The sequence below is a fragment of the Leptidea sinapis genome, chromosome 4, assembly GCF_905404315.1.
Source record: "Leptidea sinapis chromosome 4, ilLepSina1.1, whole genome shotgun sequence".
NCBI classification, from domain to species: Eukaryota; Metazoa; Arthropoda; class Insecta; order Lepidoptera; family Pieridae; genus Leptidea; species Leptidea sinapis.
The window spans coordinates 7,993,962-8,013,322 of NC_066268.1; the positions used below are offsets into that span (position 1 = coordinate 7,993,962).

Genomic DNA, 19,361 nt, shown 5'->3' on the forward strand with positions numbered 1-19,361 from the left:
CCTTTTTAGAAGTCGGTAACTATTTGAAAGGTGCCATTGAGTGTCAAGATGCCACGCACACAAGCATCTAATAGTTGCCGTAATAAAAAATCTATTGTTCTTAGGTGGTGCGGTATCAAGTTGGAGCGCAGCGGAGACCAATCCTTAATCTAAGATTTTTGTATTAATTTGTAAACGCAAATGAGAAATGCCCCTTACTTTTTAAATAGTTTTTGTAAATTGAACAATAATATGTAAATACAGTAATGCAACAAGGTGCCCGCATTGTGTTTTCGGGTTCATATCACGTACTACCTACCGACGTTTATAATGTGGTTTGTAAGGACGGCAATACTCTTGTGTTTGGGTTTCGGTGTTAAATACCAAGAGATGACTCAGGTGTGTGCTCATTTGTCCTCCTCCTTTCATATATATATGAACTGTCATGTATATATAATATATGCAATGTGTCCCTGGTAATAAAACTTTAGGAGTAGCAACTATAAACTATTTCATCGACGAAAATACCCCATAGAGGCGGTCAATTCCAAAATGGCGGTTTCAGTTCTACGTCGTGTAGGGGCTCAATGTTGGTCTTATTTTAAAGGCAAAGATGTAGAGTAACTTATACTATAAAAATAAGCTGGCAAATAACTGTTTTTTTTGTGATTGCTGGTGGGAGAAATATTATTTATTACAGTGTTTGAGCGCATCTGGGCGGTTTATTTACAAATTGTGCAAAAACTACATTTTTAACCCATAATTTTTTCTACTTTAAGAATAATGTTCGAGTTGCTTAACATATTGATATACGAATGGCTGCTCTTGGTTAAATAATTTATGAGTTATTGTTGATAAAATAGACCCCTTTACGTACGGGCGCTAGCGAAGGTACGCGACAGAGCTCCTTGTTGTGTTGTGTGTGCAGACTGGTAGGGTTTTGCAATTGACCCCCTATATGGGGTATTTTCGTCGATGAAATAGTTTACAGTTACTACTCCTAAAGTTTTATTAGAACTACATGCCGGGACACATTATTTAAATATACATGACGGGGTAAGACCGGTCACACGGTCGGTATCCTCGTGGTTGTCCATTATTAAGGGCGTTATTTTTAAATAAAGGACGAGACGAGCCGGACGTTCAGCTCATGGTAATTGATACGCCCTGCCCATTACAATGAAGTGCCGCTTAAGATTCTTGAAAGATCCAAAAATTCCGAGCGGCACTCCAACTGCGCTCATCTCCTTGAGACATAAGATATTACGTCTCATTTGCCCAGTAATTTCACTAGCTTTACTCTTTAGACTGAATCAAAATAATGGTTACACATTACTGCTTCATGACAGAAATAGGCATTGTTGTAGGACCCACATCATAGCCTGCATCCTGTGCACAGAAGCCTCGCACTGGTATTACGACAGCAAGTAAAATGCAGTCTAACAAACACACGGCTTAATCAGCAACAAACATTAAAATCATAAAGTAAGATTACGTAATAAGAACATGATGTTTCCAGCATGCGCGGTGAGTCAAAGAATAACTGAATTGTTACATAGTAAATAAATAACTTTATTCAATAAAACTTGATTTACCTACCTACATATTACCTACCTACCTTCAGCAATATTGTTTCGAGAAGGTAAAGGTCTACACGTGTAAAGTAAATGTACCTACGACTTGTTGCTATGCTCTACTTTGGCTGACAAAGAATAAATCTATAGGGTGAGCACCCACACCCTCAGCATCTCATGCGACACAACCGCCTCTCTCGATAGTTCTTCCCTTACTGCCTGCTCAGTGCCCAGCGTCCGCTCACGCCTGCACTCGAACCGCACCCCGATTACACCAGAGCTAAGATGAATACCGAATCATCTTCGTACTCGTTTCTTCTGTAACTGTAACGTTCTTGACTACGACATACATATGAGATTTCAATCTAGGCTCACGATATTTCCGAAGTCATCAAGCCCAAAGATTTTTTATTTATTTAATTTTTTATTTTATTTACCACACATTGCAACTATCATTACAGGAAACCTAATGCGACAGTTACAAACAAACAAGAATAATATATGCAAACAACAAAATAAATCAATGTTAAACTAATCATACAATAGCAATTAATAATGAACCAAACATTACATTAAAAATAATATATCACACCAGAAAATACTAAAAACTTGAACATACAACTATTTACCATAACATACTACATATTACAATACCCCGGGAGTTCACTCCACGTATACCCAAAAATGTCCACTTTGTTGTGGATTTCATTTAAAGGGAGAAGGGCTCTAGTTAATGGCGACTTTACCGGCAAATTTGTTCTTGTCTTGAAATGTGGTAGGAATATTGCATTTGTCGAGTAGAGGTAATGAGGGTCGTTTTCACCAGGAAATAATGCAAGTTTTATACAAAACTCATAGAAATTAGAATACTTGATAAAAAAAAACATGATTCTTAGTACTAAACATAGATATAATTTATACTTCTAGATAGAGACACTTGCTGCTAGACAACCGATGAAAACAGGCCAGATTTATTACTTTAGTGTACGTGACAAACTTCGTCTCGCGATTTGTATGACACTTTGTGTTAGTGTGCGTGTCAACTTCAATTTTTTTCGACGATTTCATATCTAACACAGTCCATCTAGATACTAGTATAGAAATGATCTAAGGATCTCAGCATGCATTTCAATTGTCTGAAACATTCTTTCGTTCACAGTGTGTTGCCAACAAGTCTAAAACACATCTGTGTTTACATTTAGGTCTTTGACATGTTCGAAACAGTGACATTGACAGCGTTCTAACCAACAAAAAACAGATGTGTTTTAAACATGACGTATTGTTTGTTTAATACCACAGTGTCCGATGACGAAGGTCTTCAACCAGTGTGTGGTGCTAGTAATGACTTACGGTGACTACGCTGACGTGGTATTAAACCTACTATAGGCCTGATGAGAAATTCGCTCAGAGGGCAATGGCGCGGGCTATGCTTGTAGTTTCCCTGCGAGATCAAATCAGAAATGAGGAGATTCGTAGGAGAACCACAGTCACTGACATAGCCCAAATGATTGAAAAACTAACGTGGAAGTAGGCAGGGGATATAGTTAGACGGACAGAAGCCCGGTACCCCACCGTTAAGGTGCTAGAATTGCAACCACGTACCGGAAGACGCAGTGTTGGTTGGCCCCCCACAAGATGGACCGACGATCTGGTCAAGATCGCCGGAATACGTTTGTTAAAGGCAGCGCAGGACCGATCGTGATGGCGATCTTTGGGGGAGGCCTTTGTCCAGAAGTGGACGTCTTCTGGCTGATTATGATGTTGACTATATCCATGCTTGTTGGGTAAAGTTGTAAAGTTTTACCGGACAAACAGCATTATTTTACGAGTAAAAAGAAGAAGAAGAATTGAGTAGTCAAAGAAACAAACTTTTTTTTTATGGAATAGGAGGACAAATGAGCATACGGTACCTGTTGTTAGCTGATTACCACCGCCCACAATCTCTTGCAATACCAGAGGAATCACAGAAGCGTTGCCGGCCTTTAAGGAAGGTGTACGCGCTTTTTTTGAAGTTACTCATGTCGTATCGTCCCGGAAACACCGCACAAGGAAGTTCATACCACAGCTTTATTGGCAATATTTATCTCCGCTCACATTAAGATATTCTTTCAATACATTTATAATCGTCTCTCCAACTTCAGTAATTCATTGACTAATGTTTGCCATCGATACCTGAAACCATTTGGTACAAGAAGAATGCGTGAAGACACTATGGTCTTCTTGGATATCTCGGTAGATAAAAAGCCTTAGTGGGGTCCACATATTGCCTAACTAGCAGATAAACTTAGCTCTGCGGCATATGCCGTTAGAAAGATTAGAGAGTACACGAAGGTTGCAACCGCTAGATTAGTGTACTTCAGTTATTTCCACAGCATCATGACTTACGGTATTTTACTGTGGGGTCATGCTGCTGACATTGATATAGTGTTTGCTCTGCAAAAGAGAGCTGTTCGTGCTATATATCAGCTTGGTTATAGACAGTCTCTCAAAGAAAAATTTAAAGAAGTAAATATTATGACTGCTCATTGTGAGTACATTTATGAAAATTTCATCTACATTCACAAAAAACGTCACCTTTTTGCTCTTAATAGTGATTTTCATTATTATAACACTAAAAATAAGGGATTGCTTGTAACTAATTCTACTAGGCTTCATAAGAAACATAATAGCTTTAAGGTTAAATTTATACACTGTAATAATAAAGTCCTAGGTTTAAAATATTTTCATTTTTTAAATACATATTCAGCTTTATTTAATTTCACTTACCAGATAAAACGATTGCATATTGCCGTAATAACGCTGCTGATATTTGTATCTTCATTGTGTATTTTCACAAATAATTATTATAATCACATTTATTACGAAGACGCGGTAACATTTACTTGGCGGTTCTTCAAATAATCTTTTTTTGACAAATTCTGAATATATAACGACAGACAGAGCTGAAGATTCGATATCGCCAGCATTAACGTTGTCCTCATACAGAAAAACGATTTTTTTTTACTGATAAGTGACAGCTATCACAACTCACAAGTACTTATAGATTTTAATAAACTGATTAAACACTTGACATGCTAATAGTTACCACGCGTAAATCGAGTCAAGTTTCAGTAAGCACCTTTATCTACTGCAACCTATTGATAACTTGATTGCAACAGTTTTCTTTTTTCTTATTGGTAATGGAGTATTTAATTTTGGTGAGTTGTCATGAACAATTTAACATATATGTTAGTTCCCTACTTGCTAATTCAACTAACCTAACTAAATTCTTCACTATGTAGATTTCTCCTCCGGATCCACCGGCTCGAAACGGCGTCTAGGAGCTAGCTCTTCAGACAAAAAACAATTACCAATACGGATCTGGCTTCTGCCTCTATCCAAAAAGTATATAGTGACCCATCTTTATTTATTTATTGAAAAGACCAACAGCATAAATATTACAAATTAGTCTTAAAAATTAGTGTACATATAATAGCCAATTACAGGTCTCTCTATATAAACAAAAATCAACTAATGAGTTTTCAACTTAAATTACTTTAACTTATAAACAAAAAAATCGACTTAAATGAATTTCCACTTAATTTACTTTAACATAATAATATGTATAGTTTAAACATTAAAAGAATAATATGATGCGTTTGAATGCGAATTTAATATATACATCTATTATTATATTATGTTATAATCGGTTATAGTGTTTATTTTATGTTTGGATGTGTATGTGTGCGTGTAGTGTGTGTGTATATGTGCGTGTGTTAATGTACCTATTTGTTCGTTTTATATTGCTCCAGTAACATTTTTTGTATCTGGTGTATTCATTAATATTTTAATAATTTCTGTTTTGAAGCTATTTTTACTGCGATTATGAATGTCGACATTCGAAAAAACTTCGTTGTAATGCTTACAAATTCTGTTAATGGGAGAATTTTTACCATAGTTCGTAGTGTAAAATGATAATGAAAAAAGAGGCGTATTTCTCGTTCGTTTTAGTGGTACAATGAAGTTAATACTAGCAAGTAATGTTGGGGAGTCCAGAAGATTAGTTATTATATTAAATAAGAACATTGTATCTAATAACGTTCGTCTGTCTACTAGTGAAATTATATTATGATGCATGCAGCCATCTTTGTAGTTGGAAAAAATTTTATGACGAAAGTTAAGGTGCCTGATAAATTTAGCTTGAATCTTTTCAAGTTTTTCAATATATGTTATATAATGGGGCGACCAGATACAACTAGCGTACTCTAAGACACTACGCACGTATGCATAGTAAACAGATTTAATACATGCAAGGTCAATAAAAGGTTTTCAGGTACGTATCACAAAACCTAAGCTCTTGAACGCTTTATTCGCAACGTAATCAATATGCTCAGACATAGTTAGCTTGCTGTCAAAAATAACACCTAAATCCCTAACAGCACCTACTTTATTAATAGGAATTCCATTTAGCGAGTATGTAAATTGTATCTTATTTACCTTACGACTAAACGATATCTGTTGACATTTAGGTGCATTAACTGAAATAAAATTGTTTTTATAATACTCAGATAGATTATTAAGAGTAATTTGTAATTCAATGCAGTCATTATGATTGTGTACTTTGAAAAATATTTTTTTATCATCTGCGTATAAAAGATGGTTGCATGGATTAAAATATCTGTATATATCATAAATATATGCGTTGTAAAGCAATAGTCCCAGGTGCGATCCCTGTGGAATACCTGATGGAATTTTCACAAAATCCGATCTGTACCCACCTACAATCACTGCCTGAGATCGATTAGACAGGTATGATTTAATCAATCTTGACAGATCCCCATGTATACCTAGACTTTCTAATTTGGCTAGCAAGATGATGTGGTCTACGCGATCGAAGGCTTTTTCGAAATCAGTGTAAACCACATCAACTTGACCATCATTTTCCATATTTTTAAGGACAAACTGTCTAAATTCAGCTAAGTTCGTCAGGGTTGACTTATGTTTAAGAAAACCGTGCTGTGAATGACTTACTCCATTCATAACTGCGGGATAAATTTGATCGTAGACAAGTTTTTCAAATATTTTACTAAATGTATTAAGCATTGAGATAGGTCTATAATTATCAATTTTGAATTTCGAATTTTTTTATGAATAGGTATGACATTAGCCTCTTTCCATTTAGATGGAAATATGCCCTCTGATAGATCTGTCATAAATATATTTGAGAGGTTTAACTTACGCTCTGGCACAATTATGAATAAAGATAGGAGGAATATTATCGGGTCCGCTGGATTTATTAATATTAATCGTTTTGAGTAATTGTAATAATTTATTTTTACAGACACCAGCCTTACCAATTGCATATGCGTCATTACATTTGGGTAATTGAAGACTGTCAAGGTTATAGTTTGAGGCGGGTTCGACAAAAACACTTTTAAAAAAAGTAATAAAACCATTACATATATCCGGGCCGTTGTTAAAGACTTGGGTGTTCAATGATAATGTCTTCGGGTAATTAGATTTTCGTCTCATGAGTTTCACGTAACGCCACATGTTTTTAGGACAAGTTTTAATATCTTTTTGAATTTTAGTTATAAATTTGTTATAAAGTTCACATTCCAAATTTTTCGATCTAGCTCGAAGTAAAGAAAACTCAATATAGTCTAGTGGATTGTTAAATCTTTTCCACTTAGCATGCATTTTAGATTTTTCTCTGATAATTTTATTGAGTGTATTATTGTACCAAATGGGATAGTGATTGTTCTTATTTATTTTATATTTAGGTACCATCAGGCTGATGCATGTATAAATTTCATCATAAAAACATTTTAATGCGCAATCTACCGTGTCACATGATTCAAAAATATTATGCCAATTAAGATTGTTTAGGTAATCTATAATTTTATCATAACTACATTTTTTAAAATTATACTTCTCTATTGAATTTTCTTCCATGAAATTAAGTGATATATTTGAAGCATCAATTATTAGACATGGATGCGCTGAATCCTCACTGACTAATGAGATCAACGAACGAGTGGTGGAGGCAGAAAAGTTACTAAATACAAGATCTAAATTATTATTATATGAATTTTTAATAAAGTTTCCTTGTTCTAAACCTAATAAATTAAATTCATCTAGTAATAATTGCCCTGCATTTTGAATTTCTACAGAACCCTTCTTAAAAAATTGGCCCTAGACAGTTATCCCAATTAATATACGGCAAGTTGAAATCACCTACGATCAAAAAATTATCATTTTTATGTGAATTCATGACATATGTGATACTGGAAGTAACATTTTCTAAAGTATGAGGTAAGTTATCATTAGGTGGCGCATATATTACTGCGATATGTAAGTTCGCACCAACTGAAACACACTTTAATAATTAAACAGTAAACACCACTAGATACATGACTAGTTTTAGTTCACGTGTCGCGTACCGAAGAAGACGCTACTTCAGGCTTCTGCTGCCTTATCCTCCACAGGCACAAAATCGCTAATATCTGTCCTGATGGAATAAAAAAAGTGTTTGTGTACTTATGTATGCACGCAAGAAGTTATACTTCTTTGGCCTAACAAAGCAAAAATCCTTAAAATTATTTATTCCTCGTGCTATTCTACGTTTGTAGAAAGAACAATATTGTAAAAATCTTGCAACGATGGCTTTGACAATTAATTATTTAATATCGAATACGGCTGTACGGGCTTGAACCCTTTGCCTATCGTAATAATGGACAAAGAAACAAAAAAAATAACGAATGACGCAAACGTCGGAAAATTTTAGGAACCAACTTCACCCTGTTACTTTTGTGCTACAGTGATGCGCGCGCATCTTAAAATTTCACTCTCATAATTCAATTATTTCAATGACGCGCCTAAAGAAGTATAACATCAATCAGGAAGAAATAAAATTTCAATTAAGTATATTCAGATCAGGTTAAGATGCTAATAAATTTCTAGATAACCCAGTTTTAGCAGCTAATAAATATACAGCATGAGCTGTTCGAATTTATGTTGTGAAATTCCTACCTTACTCAATATTTTGCTTCATATGGTAATTGGTTTGATTAATAAAACAAAATTAAATTATTCAATATAAAGTAAATTAAATTTCCTATCGTTCAGTATATAAATATTAAGTCTAGAACCTATAACACTTATTCACATAAAGGTTGTGAATGTACCGTCACTAACGCGTGCAATCTCTGTTCATCGTCAATTTCGTTCGTGTCGTTCTGCAGGAATATCTCAAATTATTACTATGAAGCATGTAAATTTCAGTTTGATTAAAGGAAAGAACTGATAAAGTTGATTATACAACCATAAACACTTATAAACAAAACCAATTGTTTTCTTTGAAAATCCTCGTTTATTCCAAAATACCTATAACTGTTTTTCAACTTTAGCCGAAAAAAAAAACTGTGTAAAATAAAATAAAGCTACAAATCAAATATTTTTGCACTTATATATAATACATTGTTTCACTAGCATTCAGTTCACTGAAATCACCGTAACTATAAGCATTCTTGTGCTTCACGTAAAATAATACGCATAGATAACGCGCCGCGCGCGCGTTTATGCGCGCGGTAATTGGGCTACTTTCAACAATCAGGAGCGCGGATAAATAATAGGTGAATTACAAATAGCTGCCCGTTGCTTTCGCAACGGAAGGTTATATCTCAATAAAATGTTTAATATGAGAATAATCATGGCATAAACAGAGGCGTCTGCTAATTCAATTATCATCCAATTGCCATATTGAAACATGCAGGGCAAGTCTGTCAGCCAAGCGACATCCCATTCTACACGCACGCACGCACGCCAAGAAAGGGAAGTTATTAGTAGGATAAGATATCTGAATTGATAGGAACGGCTGATTGCAAAAGTTGCACAAGATTTAATAACATTTAAATCGTGACAGAAATTTGATTGGAGATATCAGATGATAATATAGATATGATGATAGACATATAGATTAGTGTATATTTGTTTAAAATTCTATTTTTATATCATAATATTATGTTTCAAACTTATAGTAAGTATGTGTTTGTTCGTATTTAATGCACTGTCATACAGTTCATCGGATTGCGATGAAACTTTCCAATCTTAAGTGATGAGGGTGGTGAAGTTTTGTATAATTAAGTGTCCGGTGGTGAAATTCAAAACACTCCGTGATAGTAGGTACCTAAATATGTAGTAAATATAGCAAGAACCCACCATCTCTCCGCAAAGACAGGGTCAAGCAGTTCTAAGTGTTTTTCCTTACAAGATGGCGCCCCCGACTTTTCCTGCATGGATTTGGATGCAATTTATTGAATTAGTATTATATTGTATTTTAGCGCTCAGTATTTCAATTTATTTTACTCTGAACGAACACAATGAAACGAACACTACCACGCGAAGCTTGCCATCATACATCAGTGAAAACCAAATTCATATAAGCTGCCATTCCTGAGATTAGCTTGAACAGACACAGATATTGAAATAAAATTAAATAAAACTATATTTTGGTCTCGTTAACTTAAGCATAATTTAGTAGGTATCTAAATTGTTTATTTGAAAAAAAAAACACAATAGAACAGGGCTCCCTTACGATTATAATATTATAAGTATTAGTATGTATAGTCTAATATTGTAACAACTAAAGAACTTGTAAAAGTAACTAAACAAAAAACTATCGCGAGAAGTTAAGATTTAGCTAGGATCTATCTTTCGCTTATCATTAAAAAAAACGTTTTAAAAACCGACTTCAAAAAGTGAATAGTGTAAAATAACTTAGTAACAATTTAATGTAAGGTAAATGTTTGCAGAAGATGTGTATTAAATAAAAAAATTATTAAGTTATTTTTTAACCTTTTAGTGTCAGTTAATAACAATAATATATAATGAACCTAAATAACTCCTAAAAAAGCCGTACACTAAAAAACAATTTAAATCATCCACTTTGATAAAAAATTTCAAAAAATGAAAACTACTGGGCCAAACTGTGTAATTGTGTATTTTTATGAGACCAAATAGCATCTATTCCACATCGAACTAAAGAAGAATTACGTAAATCGGATCCTAGATCTCAGCGTTATCGGTGTACATGCCTCCTTTTTGAAGTCGGTTAAAAGAAATGAGAGAGTTGCAGCAAATTAAAGAATATCCGAAGCACCTATAGAAAAAACAATAGATATTCAACTTTTTGTTACAAGGCGGGCAGAGTTGACATGTTTCACATTACACAAAATTCAGAAGTTCTACTGTAATAAGCCTTAAACACAAATAAACCGACATCTATTGAATACGATAGTGTTCTCCTTGTCCAGTGGCATTATTACAAAAATCAGAAACACTGTTGGACAAAGCTATTAATAATAAAATTTTTATAAAAGAATATTTTATTAAATCAGCAAGGAAGTCTAATTAACGTGTTAGTTGATTAAATAATCACTAAAGTATTTTAATATAATCACTAAAATACTGAATTATAAATCAGTTTTATTATTTATATCTTGATTATTTATTTACTAGTTTACTAGTCCCTTGTCTTGCTTGGTGTCTTGCTTAACTGACCTGAATAGCTTTTGATCCCGACCGCCTAGAAACTCAACCTTTATCCCGTCAGTGGCTAAGCTGCCACAAAGCGCGTGGCGCCCATGCCAGTCTTAAGCCACCGCGCATGTCTCAGGACTTTGATTTTTTTTTGTAGGCTGTCTTGTGTCCCAGGGCTTAAAAATGATCAGGAATTCCCAAACCCTATTTGTAACTCAACATGTTATCACTCGAAAATAATGGTATCAAAAACAAAGGTTTCCCTTCAGAAGTACAAAAAGTCATACCCTCACAAAGTTGAATAGACTGTGATATAGTTTTGTTATGTAGTCATTTTTAAATAAATATCATTTATTATTTTGAATGATCGAGTCAGTTTCTGCTTTTAAATAAATAGGCCTTAAACCACTCGGTAGCTTTTAAATTATCTCTTATGTACCTTAAATTTGTGATTCAACATAAGATACATAATAGCTTTAAGGGTAAATGTATACATTTTTATAATAAAGTCCCAGCCACTGTTCAGGCATTATCTATAAATAAATTTAAATGATTTATTAAAAAATGGCTGTATCGTAAATCCTACTACTTCACAGCAGAATATCTAAGTGATCCGACAGCCTGGGACTATTTATGATTATTTTATAGCAATAGCAATGACAGTACAATATTGTATATTTTATTAAAAAGAGCGCAAAAAGGAATGCTGGGAGAGTCTCTTGAGCCGCTTCTTCTCTGTCAGAGTGCCATATTTTGTTTCTGAAGCGGTAGTACTATCAAGTAGATAGAGTAGTAACATCAAAAACAATTGTAAAGGAATCAACTTTGAGAAAATAAATGCATTTTTTGCCTTTTTAACATTTGCTTCCTGTAACCAAATGCCACCTAACTAAAGTACATGAAATTGAGACCAAAGAGGATGAAAACACTATGAAATAAGAGACGGGGCTGCCTAAGTAAAAAAGAAATTTAATTTAATAGGAAATGTGCAGTCATTTGATATAAGTTTTAAATAGCAGCAATTGTAGAAATGCAATTGGCTATAGTATAGTGCATATCGGAACATACCCACAATCGAATGAATCGCTTTTTTCATAGAGAGTTTCGCTAGGCGCATGTTAATACTACGTAATAAGAGGCGGGAATGCAAAAGTAAAAATTGAAATTTACTTTAATATGAAACGTGCAGTGATATGATATAAGTTTGAAATAGTAATAATTACAGTGTGGCGATTAGCGACGAATTATCATCCGGCTAACTTTGGAAGCGAACAGTAGCGGCGCTTCTTTTAAGTTTACCCTGATGCTACTATGGCGCTACCCTATTTTAATGCATTTTGACGGACACTTTATCATATACACAGATGATTGCCCTTGACTCCATAGACAAAACTAAAGAAATGATAAGAAATATCCAAACTTCATTGTAGAAAAAAGAACACTACAGTTACAGAAAGTTTCAGTTAGTTATAGAAATTAATGTACAGTCAAGAGATGCGTTGTCGGCCTTTAAGGTGAGAGAGAATGCTCTAAGCTTGAAAATCTCTAATTCTTATCGCTTCGAGAATATTTTACATTACAGCCCGATAAGAATCTGCAATTTTTTATACAATAATTATAATAATCTACGTAATATAAGATAATCAATGTGAGTGACTGAACAGTCATTATATTTATTTATTTAAATTTTCTTTCAGTGATTGTTCATAATCAAGCATACAATATCATGAATAGTAACTGTAATGCAGAGCCAAAATAAAACTGAATTTCAAAATAAACCGTGCCACTCACACACTGGTATTGCGGATGTTCATTAGCTGTCAGATGGCTGCATGGCTCTGCGCCTTTCCATTTATTGGTAACCAAAGAGTATAATAATATATATGGTAACAAAATTAGCAAACATAGCTGTCAATTCTTCATAAACGTCAAATTCAAAGCAAAATAGCAACAAATTTTAAAATTACAAAACAAACTTTATAACGTATTTATACGTAATATATAAGTGTAAATAAAAGTACGGACTCAAGAGAGTCTCAAGACAATTATTGTAAAAATTAAAAAATAATACATTCATAGACCATTCCTATACTAATACCTTTCAACTAATTTTATTGCGATACTAACATGTCTAAAGTAGCTAATGTTAACTCTAGTTTTGCCTACGAGATACTTATGTACCTAAATTCTTTTTATTTAGGCATGTTTTTTGTATGTGAAGTTGCTATGGGTATTTTGAAAGCCATTAATGTATCATATCCGGGTAACACGCTGCTAACAGAAGCCAGTATATTTATAGTATTGTGTTTAGTTGAAGTTCTACGCATATTCTTAGGAAGAAGGGGAAATTTAGTTAGCAAGAGTAAGTATTAAATATTTGTATGAACTTATGAAGTTAAATGTATTGATATTTCGTGGACCTTACTATAAAACATAAGCCATACATTGACTTAAACTGCCTTACAGTCTCTTTTATAATGAAAAACTAGCCGTAAAATATATATCAGTGTTGCAGCTGTCTTGTGTCTGCCAAAGAAGTACTTGTTGTCCTTGTACTTGAGTCACATACCCCATGTCTTGGAGAGGTGTGACAGCTTCTACTTGTGATCACTTACTATCTGGTGACACACAGGATTATCTCAGTATTCCATTTAAAGTAAGGGATTATAGCAATACTGCAATTACATTTGGGGCATACTCAGGCTATGAATACACACTTTTAAGGCCCATATTCATTTTTCAAGAGGAGATAACTTGCAATCCCTTTAGTGTTGCTCAAACAGTTATGTAATTTTTGGCTTTCTTTGCAATATTTTGTAGTAGGTATAAGCTATACCATGGAATCACTTAAGTAGCTGCATAGTTTGACATTCTGTATAAGAAATTATTCATCACTTATTGACATAAAGAATCATAATTTATAATTCATTCCCTTAACCCTTTTTTCCAGAGATTCCTGTTTTCTTCTCGGTAGTACTAACAATACCTTGTGCAGTTGGTGTTTGCTATTTCCTAATTTACCAGACATACATCCTAAGGCTCGAATATATCTGGTGTGCTGTGATGTTGATCTTTCATGCATTAGAGTTAGCTTTTGCCATCCTTTTCATTTTCACTGTATGTAAAAATCATCAATACACCTAGGCTACAGCAAAAAGTACCTCCTTGCCAATAAAATATTGATTGCCAATAAACTAGACTGCTATATACAAAATATATGCTAGAACCAAAATATATATTTTTAAAAAGATATTAAAAGGAGGATGCTTTTCATTATTTTAGAGTTGTTTAATATTACCTTACTTAATATAATATTATTTTATAAGATTTGTTGTGCAAAAATAATCCAATACATACATTTTTGAGTTTGAATACAATACCAACTAACAATGGCGATTATAGATACCATAAAATATTATTACGTAATATATGATATTATTACAACAATGCCCATCTGAACTCTGAACAAATGTTTGAACAGAATGATAAAAAGTATACGAATGAGACTTGTCACCAATTTTAGCTTTTATCAGGATCTTATGTGTCAATGCTTACAGCTAGCATAACAGACATCACCATTATATAAAATGTGTTTGACAATATTGAATTGAGCACAACATAATTGCAATAGTCAAATTTTACACCATTATATTTACATGTTATAGACACCTGTATAAACTTAAACATTATAAAGGAATTTATTTTCTCAAAATTTATTCATTTGGAATTATTTTTCATGTCATTTCAAACACTACCACTAATTACTTATTAAAATAATGAATTAAAAATATTTAGTGTTAATTCCTCTAAGTATTGTTAGTTTGCACTATTATGCAAGCTGTATAATCTTTATAATTAACTTATATTATATTTATGAAAAGAGTACAAAAAAAGAATGCTGGGAGAGTTTCTTGCGCCGCTTCTTCTCTCTCAGAGCGCCATTTGTTTCCGAAGCGGTAGTAGTATCTAGTAATATACTAGATGCTACTACCGCTTTGATTTTTAATAAGAAATGACATCAAAAAGAATTCTAAAGGAATCAATTTTCAGAAAAGAAATGCCTTTTTATGCCATTACCTGCAAAATGATAAAAGGTTCTTCATGTAATTAGACTGAATTTTTTTTTTAAGCTGGGTGCAGTCAAATGCACTTCAAAGATTATATTTGACTATATTTTTAAATTGACTTTTGTTCTACAAATTTAATTTGTACCAAAATTTAAGGATGATGTGGGATTGAAAACTGCAGCTATTGGGTTATGTCCCTGCGCTCTTACCAACTAAGTCAACCATATGTATCATAATAATATGATAAAATTGTGTCCCTTGAGTTGTTGTGTTTGGATTATTTAGCACTACAAATTTAATTTGATAAATAATGTAATAATAATAAGCTTCTTAAATTGTAATAATTAACATTTGTCCATGATCTAGTCCATGAGTATAATTGAATTAAATAGCTTGTAAGTATTAGTGTATATTTTGTGAAGTATAATGGATTTCTAGTTAAAATGTGTGTTATTTTAATATTGTACAGTTGATATAGAAATTATGTCCTATGGTCTACTATGGAATGTCATATTTTTTTTCTTTTTAAGGCAATTTGAGTGCTATCCAATCTAAGATTAATAATGTTGTACAGTTATAGTGTTAAGTAGTTTTTTTGTCTATGGTTGCCTTTATACTAATATATAAAATTTTAGAGCAAACATGAGCCTGATGTTATGATTGCAAATCTTTAATATGACAAAGTGCTAACTATGCAGATTTCTAAGAAGATACGGGCTATGGATGCATCAGTGCCTTTTTCAGCCAAGCATAAGTTGAATTTTAATTATAACGGCGCCATAGCTAGTGAAAATATGAGGCTAATGAGACTTAATATCTTATATCTAAACATGATGTGCAAAATTCTTGTGTTGCTCAAAATTTTGGTTTCCCTAGAATGTTGAAGGGTATTGCATTATAATTGGCAGGTCATATTGCTTACTATCCGGTGAACATCTTGTTTGTGTTGTCAGTTTTTATCATAAAAAAATTAATATTCCTCTAATCATTATGGAACTTAATCATAATGCCACACATTTAAATGTTATGGATTTTTATAATATACAGTATAACTGGCATTTCAAACACCTGTAAGTGATGAATTTATTCTATTTAAATAAAGAAGACCACAGAGTTTGTTGTGCCAGTTCTCATCAGGTCTGAGGCATATATTTTGGAATATTCAATAAGTGATTTTAAATCCTCCTTTGAATTTCAATTGTCATAAAGTTTACTTGCTGGAGAAGACCTGCAGCTTAACTGATTCATAGTTTTATGTTAAATCAGTTATTAATTAGTGTCAGTGAAAGGAAGTATATTATTATGTAATTCAAAACATGGCCAAAATACCTATGTTAAGTGATGGAATGAAAAAATTACCATAACAATTAGTATGGTAGATGGTTTTCAGTAGGAAATACTCAAATTTCATAGTAGACCTTTGGATTATTACCATCCTGTTTGCTGGTGTTATTAATAAAATATCAAGCTTTAAATTACTATTTTTATTAACTACCTCTAAAACTTAATTATAGTAAAATATTACTCAGTAGGTGGTTTTATATGCTCTGGGATCGATTGACATTCAACCTTTGTAACTTTAAGTGCACATCCTTCGGGTAAATTCCTCTGGATATATTCTAGATAGGTATCACAAGTTGAACCAGTCAATCTCTGTAAGTGAACAAATCTAAAATATGTCCTAATTTCATACTGTACTCTATGTTTCTTGTAAATATGGACACATCTGAGTAATGTGTGTCTTTCTTTTTCGGCTTTTCTTGGACTCCAACTGAAAAGCATTAAATTTGTTAATTCTTAACTCAACCAATTATAACTATTTTTTTTGGAAAGGGAGGGCAAATGAGTGTACGGGTTGGTCACCTTGTGTTAAGTGATCACCACCACCCATAGTCTCTTGCAACACCAGAGGAATCAAGGAGTGTTGCTGTCTTTTAAGGAAGGTGTATACACTTTTTTTTAAGGTATGAGATACCCTAAAATATTATTACATAATATATTATATTAACACAACTTATCCGTCTGAACTTCAAATCTTTGAACATGATGATAAAAAGTAGCCAAGTAAGACTTCTCACCGCTTTTATCAGGCTTCTCACAAATCTCTAAAAAATGTTTTATTACATCTCAATAAAGAATTCCAAATAAGTTCACGTTCATTAGGCTTTTTCAGTGAGTTTATGTGACTTCCAAATATGGATGTTTTTTGTTGTGTACCTAACTTTTATCAAATGGATCAATATTGTTTTATGGTCCACTTTTTCAATGATTATGTTTTTATCCATAAAAGAGTGAGGTGCATCTTTGATATTAAAAATCCTAGATGCTTTGTGCTACTCTTACTGACATTAGGGCCATAAGTCATGTAGCAGTTTTCATTGCATATTATTTTGTTTGTAATAAAATTATAAAATGTTTATTTTTTAAATTTAGCATCAAAACCAGCCAGATTAAATAATACGGCCAAAGAAGTTAAAACATACTGTATGTGAAAATACTTTTTCCCCAAACCTATGGTTAATATAAATGCCATGGTTTTCCCTTTTACAGATCAAAATGTAAGCTTTCAGAGAGAAATGCATCATATAATTTTGATTAAGTTCTAATCCAAAAATTATGAGATGAGAGTCATTATAGAGAAAATATCTGGAATAAATATATTTATTTACGATAGCGAGTGACAATAACATAACATTGCAACAACACTTGGTTAGTGTCATTAAGCTATATCAGTTTGTAAAGGGGCTTTGACATGGGGAGAAGAACTGATTAACTCCCAGCCAATCTTTTAAATCATATAACTTAGCCTACTAGTTCTGTATACAATTTTAGGTGGCTTGGGCAGAATGAGACAAAAACCATGCATCATTATCCTTTTTATAATCTATAATACTATAGTAAGTGTTCTTTCAAGGAAGTTTGTGCTCAGTAAGTACTAGTACATCTTCTGGTATTTATTGTAAAATCAAATATGAACAACCTATGAAGGAGCCTATTATTCTACCTAACTTTAATAAACTTCACATACAGTTTACACTCTTTCAAATCATGTACTTGTGATAGAAGTTGTATGAATTCTACTGAACTTAGATGGTTGGCTGTTGAGATTAAGTAGTCCTGTCAAAATAAATAACCTATACCTAGTTTCTCTTAAAATGTAGTGTACATTATTCTTATTAACACTACTGCATTTATTATTACACCAGGAACAAATTACTAGACTAATTCCGGTTAATAAGTCTTTATGATTTTACAAGATCCCAGAAAATTTTCAAAACAAATGTATGAATTGTTAAAAAATATTTGTGGTAAAGGTAACTATAACATAAATGACTTTCTTGATACCACTGATAGGGAATGGTGTGAACACCGTCAGGATATTTAAATTATGAATTTGATTCTATCGAAATTTTATGTAAATAAAAGAACCACGCTGAGTTTCTAGCGCCCGTTCTCAGTTCAGGGGCATTCATTTCCGAAGGGGTAGTAGTTTTTCACTTTCAATAAATGATTTCATATCATATTTTGAATAAAAATATTTGAATTACCTTTTAGTAACTTCAATTCCTAAATGTGAAGCGGCAGCTATACAAAACCATGAGTAACTCAGCAAAACAGCAGGATCAATCCCTCTCATTTCAAGTTCTACTTTTTTATACAATTTATCTAACTCCAATTCATTCAGCAATGAAGTATTTATATCAACAGGTTTTATAGGGTTATTTGTAAGGGAAGATACTCGCCGAACACTTTGGAATTTCGACAAAAGGACACTTCGAACGACTGGTGAGGTTCGGCAAATTTGCTGAAAATATAATCTTGGTTATAAAATGTACATTCTACTTACGTTTAAAACTTTTAGGACATACATACTTTGAAAATATTCATCTTTATAGTTAATTGAGAACTATTTATTAAAGTATTTATTATTTAGTTGTTTTTTCTTATTTTTATTTTTTGTTTGGTTGTTTTTCTGCTCCTCCTGTCATGTGTCAAGTAGTTTTTGGCTCGCACGTTCCATGCATTCGCCGCTTCAATATTTTTTGTATGGAAGAAGCGGACAAAAGACTAAAGAAGTATGTTTTAAAACAGTAGGTTTTTTGTGTCTTTTGCATGCTTAAATGTATACATTTAGAATATACTAGCGTATAGACAACTCGACTGCCCAATGCTGCCGTCATAAGAAAAAAAGGCGCATCTAACATTTTTCTCAAAATTGAGT

At 32.8% G+C, this 19,361-nt stretch overlaps 3 protein-coding genes across 3 annotated transcripts in view; 1 reads left to right on the forward strand and 2 right to left on the reverse strand.

The window, feature by feature from the left end:
• The window catches only part of LOC126979748 (facilitated trehalose transporter Tret1-like), a 42,652-nt gene extending 38,233 nt beyond the window's left edge, over positions 1-4,419 (reverse strand). Inside the window, exon 1 of the mRNA XM_050829261.1 lies at positions 4,320-4,419. Within this exon, the coding sequence (XP_050685218.1) occupies positions 4,320-4,374 (55 nt within the window). The 5' untranslated portion in view covers positions 4,375-4,419. The remainder of the gene's footprint in view (positions 1-4,319) is intronic.
• An 8,640-nt stretch (positions 4,420-13,059) lies between these two features.
• LOC126979844 (transmembrane protein 216-like) lies at positions 13,060-16,614 on the forward strand. Its single transcript, XM_050829407.1, has 2 exons — positions 13,060-13,434; positions 14,023-16,614. The coding sequence occupies exons 1-2, from the start codon at positions 13,200-13,202 to the stop codon at positions 14,214-14,216; spliced, it is 429 nt and encodes a 142-aa protein (XP_050685364.1). The 5' UTR covers positions 13,060-13,199; the 3' UTR covers positions 14,217-16,614.
• On the reverse strand, positions 16,609-19,153 carry LOC126979833 (28S ribosomal protein S10, mitochondrial). Its single transcript, XM_050829396.1, has 3 exons — positions 19,013-19,153; positions 18,688-18,944; positions 16,609-16,910 (listed from the first exon to the last, which is right to left on the reverse strand). Exons 1-3 carry the CDS (start codon positions 19,025-19,027, stop codon positions 16,661-16,663), a joined length of 522 nt encoding a protein of 173 aa, XP_050685353.1. The 5' UTR covers positions 19,028-19,153; the 3' UTR covers positions 16,609-16,660.
• Positions 19,154-19,361: the final 208 nt, after the last annotated feature.